The 10,035-nt window shown below is 32.1% G+C and overlaps 1 protein-coding gene across 1 annotated transcript in view; it reads left to right on the top strand.

The window, feature by feature from the left end:
• Nucleotides 1-4,516: 4,516 nt before the first annotated feature.
• Nucleotides 4,517-10,035, top strand: part of LOC148955861 (uncharacterized) — a 101,179-nt gene continuing 95,660 nt past the window's right edge. Inside the window, exon 1 of the mRNA XM_089108389.1 lies at nt 4,517-4,650. Coding sequence (XP_088964515.1) covers nt 4,522-4,650 — 129 coding nt within the window. The 5' untranslated portion in view covers nt 4,517-4,521. The remainder of the gene's footprint in view (nt 4,651-10,035) is intronic.

Raw genomic sequence — 10,035 nt, 5'->3', positions numbered from 1 at the left:
TCGAAGAACAAGAGTTACATACTTAAAAAAAATTAAAACACACTTGAACAGACATAAAAGCCCGTAAAGACACAGCTCGCACGATTCGCCATTTATATGGTCAATACAGAGAGAAATTCACTTCCAAGCCCAGAAATGTCTTTGCTAAGAGCTGGTGGACAGTTGTCAAAAATGGCTTACCGTCATCTAAAGTAACTTCAATTCATTGCCTAAAAACTAGCGACGGGACTATTTTCCAAAACCTGAACGCAAAGACCGAAGGTCTTGCCAAGGCGTTTGCCAAATTCTCAAATCTGGAAGGCAGTGGCAAAGAAGCTCCCAATTTCTCTAATCGAACCGATACTGTCCTTGATAGTTTGAACTATTCCATGGGTCCTGACAATATACCTAGTATTATCTTGAAGACCTGCACTGCCGAATTTGCTAGACCTTCGTCATCGCTTTTCAGACTCTGTTTTTCCTCTGGAACCTTTCCATTCATTAAGTAAAAAAAAAACAAGTTTTTTTAAAACTGAAATTAAAGAGCGACATTAAAACTTAAGACGAACAGAAATTATTCCCTATATGAAAGGGGCTGCCCCTCCTCAATGCCTCGCTTTCTACGCTAAAGTTTGACTCTGTCTCAAAACTTTATTTTTTGAAACAATAAAAAACTTTAGCGTTAAGCGCGAGGCGTTTAGAAGGGGACAGCCCCTTTTATATACGGAATAATTTCGGTTCGTTTTAAGTTTTAATGTCGCTCCTTACTTTCAGTTTAGAAAACTTGTTTTTTTTTTAATTTAATTTCTGAACGCTTTTGAATTAATGCAGGTTTTGATTTTGGCTCACCGTACATGAATAATTAAAATGAAATTTGCATATTAATTTTACTTTTATTTTGCCTAAATGGCTTTCTCGAAATTTTGTTCTGACGTAACTTAAGAATTAACTTACGTAACGAACTTCTATATTCGTATGTTTTTATTGCGTATATTAGGGAATTTGCCCCCTAGTCAATACCTCGCACTTTACACAAAAGTTCGCATTTTTTTTAATCACAAACCCCTGAATCACAAAGGCTGGTTAATCAGAATAGATAGCTCTTTTGAAAGCGCTAAAAAAAACTTTAGCGTAAAGGACGAGCTATTGACTAGGCGGTGAACCCCCTCTAGACGTAATAATTTCTGTTCGTTTTAAGTTTTAATGTTGCTTCTTACTTTCAGTTGAAAAAAAATAGTTTTTCTTATTTAATTTCTGATCGTTCTTTTTTAAATAATGCTGGGAACTCCGGCCCCCCTTCACAGAAATGTCCCTTCCCCCAAGGAAACATCCTCCATGGAAAGATCCTACCCAAATTTTTTTGTCACTTAAAAAGGGAACTAGAGCTTTTAATTTCCGTTCAAACAAGCCCTCTTACGATAATCTAGGACTACTGGATCAATACGATCACTCCTGGAAAAAACAACAAAGAAAAAACAACAAACAAACACGCATCCGGGATTTTTCATCTGGCAAAAAATACAAAATTCCACATTTTTGCAGATAGGAGCTTGGAACTTCTCTAGTAGAGTTCTTTGATACGCTAAATTTGATGGTGTGATTTTCATTAAAGTTCTATGGCTTTTAGGGGTTGTTTCTCCCTTTTTTCGAAAATAAGGCAAATCTTTTAGGCTCGTAACTTTTGATGGTTAAAACTAAAATTGATGAAACTGATATATTTGAAATCAGCACAAAAACTCGATTCTTTTGATGTATCTACTGGTTTCAAAATTCTGTTTTTTATAGTTTCGGTTATTATTGAGCCGGGTCGCTCCTTACTTACAGTTCGTCACAACGAACTGCTTGATATGGAAATCTGCCTATGTCATTCCTAGGCCTAAAGCAGAAGGTGATCCCATGACCGTGGGCTCTTACTGGCTTATCAGCCTCCTGCCCTGTATTGGAAATGCTTATGAATACGTTATTCAACATTGACAAGGCTTTCGACAGAGAATTGTATTACGGCCTACTGAAGAATCTTTTAGGTTATGGTGTCACTTGAAGTTTGTTAAAGGTGGTTACTTTCTTTTTGATCGTTTACTGTAGGTTTTTCTTGACGGATTCATCTCCCTCGATTATCCAATAAAGGCAGGCATATCCTAGGGTAGTATATTGCAACCTATGCTTTTCATTCTTTATATAAATAACATGGAAGATATTCTTTCGAACCCTCTGTGTCACTTTGCCGATAACATCACAACACATTTAGTCATCCCAAAACATGATAACCCATCAAAGCCTTCCTACCACTACAGACAGATTTTTGGGAAATTGAAACATGGTCTGATGCCTGAATGGTCAGATTCAATGCATTGAAAACAAAAGAGCTAATAATCTCCCAATCAAAAGTACCACACATACACAGCAGCTTCATCTTCTTGAACAAAGTTATAAAGAAAGTCAATAAACTTCGTCTCCTCGTAATCCAAATCTTCTTAGATCTCTCTTGGAACATCCCCCTTGATTGGGTAAGAACATTCTGGGCAAGAAACTTTCTACTGATCAGCTCGATCATCCCAGTTTACAAGTTTTGCATCGAACGCATTGCCAAGTATAGATACCCAGTGTATGCAGGTGCTTCAAAAATGTTCTGGCACCATTCCAAAAGATCAAAAATAGGGCTAATAGGGCAGGTTTAGTTGTTGTCAAAGACTGTCTCTAGTCTGTTAGTGAGGGGTATGTATATATCTCTCCATCTATAGAGCTTTTTCATAATGTGCTTCCAATTATCCACCCAATAAGACAGACACGAAGGCACACAACGTGGTCTAATTATTTTGAGGCTGGCAAGCCGAGAACAGAGTAGCCTACTTGAAGAACGGCTTCATATAACGTTGCACTGGAATGAACCGGTTTTGTATCTAGAATCATCTTCCTGACAAAGTTATCCCAAAATGGTGCTCTGTTAAATCTTTCAAAAGAAGATTCAATAGTCATCTAAACACCTCAATAAAAGACTAGCGGTAAATCAGATATTTAATTTAGTCTGGTGACAAGAATTTAGGAATAAAAAAAATTAAAGTACACTTTTAAAATAATACCAACTTATAGAATCATTTTAATACAATAGTTTTTTACGACAAATTAAATGAATGAATTAATTTCGTCTGAAACTTATGTAAAACGATTGAGTCTCCAAAAGTTAACTTAATATAACTTTCAAGTAGTCAATTGAGTGTTTATTTTGCGCTGTCTAAAATATTTATTATGTGTACGTAATTTATAATTCTTTTAATGATATTTAATTTCTGATTCCAAGATAGTGAAAAGAAACAAAAAGAGAGAGAGAGAGAGAGAGAGAGAGAGAGAGAGAGAGAGAGAGAGAGAGAGAAAGAGATAGAGAGAGAGAGAGAGAGAGAGAGAGAGAGAGAGAGAAAGACAGAGACAGATAGAGAAACAGAAAGACAGACAGAAACAGAGAGAGGGAGAGAAAGAGAGAGAGATAGAGAAAGAGAGAAATAGAGAGAGAGAGAGAGAGAGAGAGAGAGAGATAAAGAGAGAGACAGAGAGAAAAGATAAAAGAGAGTAACATTTGCTGTCTTTAAGGGTCAAGAACTTTTTGTCATTAAACCACTGTTGACATGAATCGAGGGAGTCTCCCCCTTTACATTGGACTCATCAGGTACAGAATATAGAAAAACATGACTAGGTTACTTGACCTTACAAATGACAATTCTGACTAAAATATAGGAACCTATTTTGGTAGATTTTGTATATAAATATCTATGAAGAAAAATTTACAAGATAAAATCTTTAAAAGAAAAGGGTTTAAAAGTATCGTCTTGCCTTGTTGTATTGTTAACTGAATTTGAAGTTTTATAGCTGTTTAAATCTGAGGATTCTTTTTTTTTTTTTTTTGGTAGTTTTATTTTCTGTGCAGTGCTTTACGCTTCTTTTTTTTGTTAATTTTTTTTCGTCTTTCCATATTTTAAGCTATTTCTTTTCAAGTCTGTTTTTTGTGATGGAGATTATAATAGTATTTTTCAAAATTCGTAAGAATGGCACAACTTTTTTTTTTAATTTGTCATTGAAAATATACAAAAAGGAATTTCTCACAATCTTCGGAGGCAGCAATTGCTACCTTCCTGATCAGCACCTTTCAAATACAGAAGTAAGCCTGATCTACGAATTTGGGCACCACCATTGAAAAGGTCTTAGTCGGAATAGTATTTAGGGATATATAAATCCAAATCTTAAAAATGATAGTCGTGGTTGAGCCTTTAGACAGATAAAGGCATAATTTCCAGGGTTATATGCGACTATGAAAACGGAAAAAGAGTTTAAATCCACGGTAATTTCTTAGGGGTAAACAAAGTAAAAGTATTGAATAACGCGCGATAGATCAGGAACATGTGCCAGCTACAGACGGGTTAACATTACAAAGAAATTGTAGTACGTAGTACTAGTAAATAAAGCTGATCATAAGCCGCTTACGTAATTGTTAGGTTTGGCTGTTTGTTATTCAACCTTGCTGAAGTTTAGTATATTTTCAGGTAAAAAAAAATGTCTGTCCGAGACCCAAGCCTTCGACCCTCTGGAAAAGCTTCTCTTGTGTTCAATGACAAGTTAGGACAAGAATTTTTCTATGACCTTGCTTCACATATGAACTTTTCTAATAATAGAATCGTAAGCGTAAGTATTAAACTATTCTTTGATGTCTTATTTTGATATAACATTATTGAAAACACGGTCTCGAAGGAATTTCAAACTATTCCAGATTAATTTCGTGCAAATTGCTGCATTTACTTCAATAGATCCTGTATCTTTATAAGTGATCAATAGTTGTGCAAATGTGTATATATTCTATTATGTGTATAATTGCGTATATATTCTATTACTCAAAAACGGCTCCATATTTTTCCGAGACAATTGGAATCTTAGGATATTCTCGCATAATAAAACGAACTAGAAAGGTCAAAAGTCTGGAAAAATTCGTTAAGAGCCTTAATTTTGTTTTTTTGCAAATGACGTCATGTAGTCTATAAGTGCTTACTATAAGCTTTTCTTATGACATCATATAAGTATTTTCTTATATGATGTCATGCATAGCACAAAAAGACTGTTGAGTTTTCAACTTAAAAGTTATTTATATAATATAATAAATGTTGGAAGGCAAAAAAAATGAAAATTTGCAGTTGCAGTTACTATAAATGATGATTCTTTGGAACCAACACTTGAACTGTCAAACGTGATAAGATGTAAAATTCGATAACAATGAAAAAATTAAAAAGAAAAGACACACGGTTAGAAGACATTCAACACCGAACATGTTAACGATCAATGAAAATAATCTTGCGAGAATCAAAACGTTTCAAAATTGAAAATGATAGCGATGATGTTTGGGCTTGGGATTTTGACATGGATAAAGTCATCGATGTCTACCACAACTTTATTAAAAAAAAAAAAGGTTCGGCGATATGTATTTCATAATGACGAAAAATAAGCCGAGGTAAAACGAACTAAACAAATTGAAAATTATAGCGATGAGGATTGGGTTTGAATTTTGACATGGATAATGTTATGCCTACCATACCTTTGATAATCAAAAATATGGACTAGATAAATCGTTGGAAGAAAAAGTGGTTTTTGTCCCACCATCCGAACAATATTGTCTGTGCCTGCCGCGTAGTTACCGTAGTACAATGGTAATGACACATTCCATAAAAGAAGCCTGTCGCGTGCCGATTGCCGGGATCCATTACATTCTATATATATGTATATATATATATATATATATATATATATATATATATATATATATATATATATATATATATATATATATATATATATATATATATATATATATATATATATATATATATATATATATATATATATATATATATATATATATATATATATATATATATATATATATATATATATATATATATATATATATATATATATATATATATATATATATATATATATATATATATATATATATATATATATATATATATATATATATATATATATATATATATATATATATATATATATATATATATATATATATATATATATATATATATATATATATATATATATATATATATATATATATATATATATATATATATATATATATATATATATATATATATATATATATATATATAATTTTGGAGCCCACACTGCCTTTCCATGATGATAAATAAATAAAATTTCAAATAGGAATCAAAGCCTTTTAATAGACAGTGTTGTTCACAAACAGTAATAAAATTTCACAAAAAAATACTAAATATTTCGGTCACACATGCAGTAACCGTCATCAGTAGTAAAAGTACTACCGATGACGTAGTAAATTAGTACGTCATAGTATGTCATTAACTAAAAAAACAAGTTTTTTTAACTGAAAGTAAGGAGCGATATTAAAACTTTAAACCAACAGAAATTATTCTGTATATGAAAGGGGCTGTCCCCTCCTCAACGTCTCGCTCTTTACGCTAAAGTTTCTTATTGTTTAAAAAAATAAAGTTGTGAGACGGAGTCAAACTTTAGCGTAAAGAGCGAGGCGTTGAGGAGGGGACAGGACCTCCCATATACGGAATAATTTCTGTTTGTTTTAAGTTTTAATGTCGCTCCTTACTATCAGTTAAAAAACTTGTTTTTTTTATTTAATTTCTGAACGTTTTTGAATTAATGCCGCTTCGATTTTGGCTCACTGTAAATGAATAATTAAAACGAAATTCGCATGTTAATTTTCCTTTTGTTGGCTGATCGGCTTTCTCGAAATTTTGTTCTGACGTAACTTACGAATTAACTTACGTAATAAATTCCTATATTCGTATGTTTTTATTACGTATATTACGGAGTTTGCTCCCTAGTCAATACCTCGCTATTTACGCTAAAGTTCGAATTTTGTTCGAATCACAAACCTCTGAGTCACAAAGGCCGGTTAATTAGAATAGATAGCAGTAAGAAGGACAGTACCAGCGCAGAAGTGGCACCTCTGCTGGAATCTATAACCGATCTAATTGATGTTTGATGTTTTTTTCATGGTTCTGTTCTGTTTGATTGTAATTTGATGTTTTTTCATGGTTTGATGGTTATTTGATTTTTCTTTCATGTTCTGTTTGTTGATGGTTGATGATTTGATGTTTTTTTCATGTTCTGTTCATGGTTTGATGGTTATTTGATGTTGTTTTTGTTCTGTTTGTTGATGGTTGGTTTGATATTGTTTCTGTTCTGTTTATTGATGGTTGTTTGATGATTATGAGTGTTGGTCAATTTATTTGTTGTTTTCTTGGATGTAGACATAAGTTTAATAACATTTGCTCGATGTAGACATAAGTTCAACAACAATTGCTGGATGTAGACATAAGTTCAACAACAATTGCTGGATGTTTCTTGGATGTAGACATAAGTTCGATAAAAATTGCTGGATGTTTTTCGATGTAGACATAAGTCCAACAACAATTGCTGGATGTTTCTTGGATGTCAACATAAGTTCAACAACAACTTTGGTTGTAGAGATAAGTTCAACAACAACTTGGATGTAGACATAAGTCCAACAACAATTGCTGGATGTTTCTTGGATTTAGACATAAGTCCAACAACAATTGCTGGATGTTTCTTGGATGTAGACATAAGTTAAATAACAATTTCTGGATGTTTCTTGGATGTAGACATAGGTCCATACAACAATTGCTGGATGTTTCTTGGATGCAGACATAAGTTCAACAACAATTGCTGGATGTTTCTTGGATGTAGACATAAGTCCAACAACAACTTGGATATAGACATAAGTTCAACAACAACTTGGATGTAGAAATAAGTTCAACAACAACTTTGATGTAGACATAAGTCAAACAACAATTGCTGGATGTTTTTTGGATGTAGACATAAGTCCAACAACAATTGCTGGATGTTTTTGGATGCAGAAATTAGTTCAACAACAATAGCTGGATGTTTCTTGGATGTAGACATAAGTTCAACAACAATTGCTGGATAATTCTTTGATGTAGACATAAGTTCAACAACAATTGCTGGATAATCGATTCTAACGGGACAAGATAACGCGTCTTTTTCAAGGTCAAGCAGGGGGATGTTTCTAAGTGTATTAACCCACTAACGGGACAAGATTTCTGATAAATTGATTTGAATAACCAACAGAGAATTCTAACGTATTATAAGGGGATTAAAAAACAATATGGCTTCTCTACTTTAGTGTCAGAGATAAATTAATATTCTATTTTTAAATATAACTTCTCTGCTTTTTAGTGTCAGAGATAAATTAATATTATTTCGAAACCTTAATAGTGTAACTAGGAATACCTTAGATATTTTTTCAGAAATTCAAACGAGATCAACACAGATTGAATATATTTTACGCGGCAAGTGGTTTCATGAGAATTTTGAATGTGACATTGCAAAAGGATGCCAAAAGAAAAAGAACATTCTGAAATTACTTTTAGGGGATTATTTGGGCGAAACAAATTAATCGGCATTTCAGGGATTTTTTGGATGAAACAGTTTGAGAAATTTTAGAGTATGATTTGGGGTGAAACTCTGTGGTCGTTATAATACATAAGTTCCATTTGAACAGTGTTGTAAGGTCCCCTACCCAAAACCCAAAGGGGCCCCTGCCCAACTTTTTTGCCCCCCCCCCCATTTTTTACACTTTTTTTGGCGCACGTGAGACACAGAAGGGCCCCCAAAGGCCCCTCCCCAAACTTTTTTTGAACTTTTTATATTTTTTTAACATGGTATTTTTGTCAACTTTTTTTACTATTATTTTTTAACATAATATATTTTTCAACTTTTTGTCTACATGTCTTCGAGTGACATGAAACATACTTAAAACATAAGAAATTCACATTTAATATTTGCACAATTTCTTAGAAGTAACAGTTTTTTCCTTAACACTAACAAATTTTCTCATCAAAGTAATATTTTTTTTCCTTAGCACTAACAGAATTTTATTTACAGCTATCAAATATCTCTTAGAGGAAACAATGTTTCGTCAGTGAGTAGCACGATTTCCGGTTCAAGTAACAAGTTTTCTATCAAAGATACCAAATTTTTCTAAAAATCAACAATTTTTCGTTTATAATAACAACTTTTCGACTTGCAGTGGCAAGTTTTCCTTTCACACTAACAAACTTACTCTTCGAAACAAACACATTTTCCTCGAAACTAACAAACTTTTACTTAATACTATCAAATATCTCTTAGAAGTAATAACTTTTTCCTCAATACTAACAAACTTCTACTTAAAACTATCAAATTTTTCGTAGAAGTATAATTTTTTTCCATTCATGATAAAAAGTTTTCTTTCAATAGTAGAAAGTTTTCCTTAACACTGATAAATTTTCTCATCAAAGTAATAATTTTTTTCTTAACACTAACAGAGTTTTAGTTACACCTCTCAAATTTCTCTTAGAAGTAACAATTTTTCGTCAGTGATAACAAAATTTCTATTAGAACTAACAAGTTTTCTGTCAAAGATACCAAATTTTTCTTAGTAGTAACAATTTTTTCGTTTATGATAGCAAGTTTTCTGTCAGAGGTAACAAGTTTTCCTTTCACACTAACAAATTTTCTCTTAGAAGTAACAAATTTTTCCTCAACACTAACAAACTTTTACTTAATACTATCAAATTTCTCCTAAAAGTAACAATTTTTCGTCAGTGATAACAAGTTTTCTGTAAGATGTAGCAAGTTTTCTGCCAAAGATTCCAGATATTTCTTAGAAGTAACAATTTTTTCGTTTATGATAACAAGTTTTCTGTCAGAAGTAGCAAGTTTTCCTTAACACTAACAAATTTTCTCTACGAAGTAACAACTTTTTCCTCAATACTAACAAACTTCTACTTAAAACTATCAAATTTTTCGCAGAAGTATAATTTTTTTCCGTTCATAATAAAAAGATTTCTGTCAAAAGTAGCAAGTTTTTCTTAACACTAACAAATTTTCTCATCAAAGTAATAATTCTTTTCTTAACACTAACAGATTTTTAATTACAACTATCAAATTTTTCTTAGAAGTAACAATTTTTCGTCAGTG

Source organism: Artemia sp. Qi Xiang Cuo, chromosome 2 (genome assembly GCF_049724085.1).
Source record: "Artemia sp. Qi Xiang Cuo chromosome 2, ASM4972408v1, whole genome shotgun sequence".
Taxonomy (NCBI): Eukaryota; Metazoa; Arthropoda; class Branchiopoda; order Anostraca; family Artemiidae; genus Artemia; species Artemia sp. Qi Xiang Cuo.
This window is presented reverse-complemented; position numbering and strand designations above follow the sequence as displayed.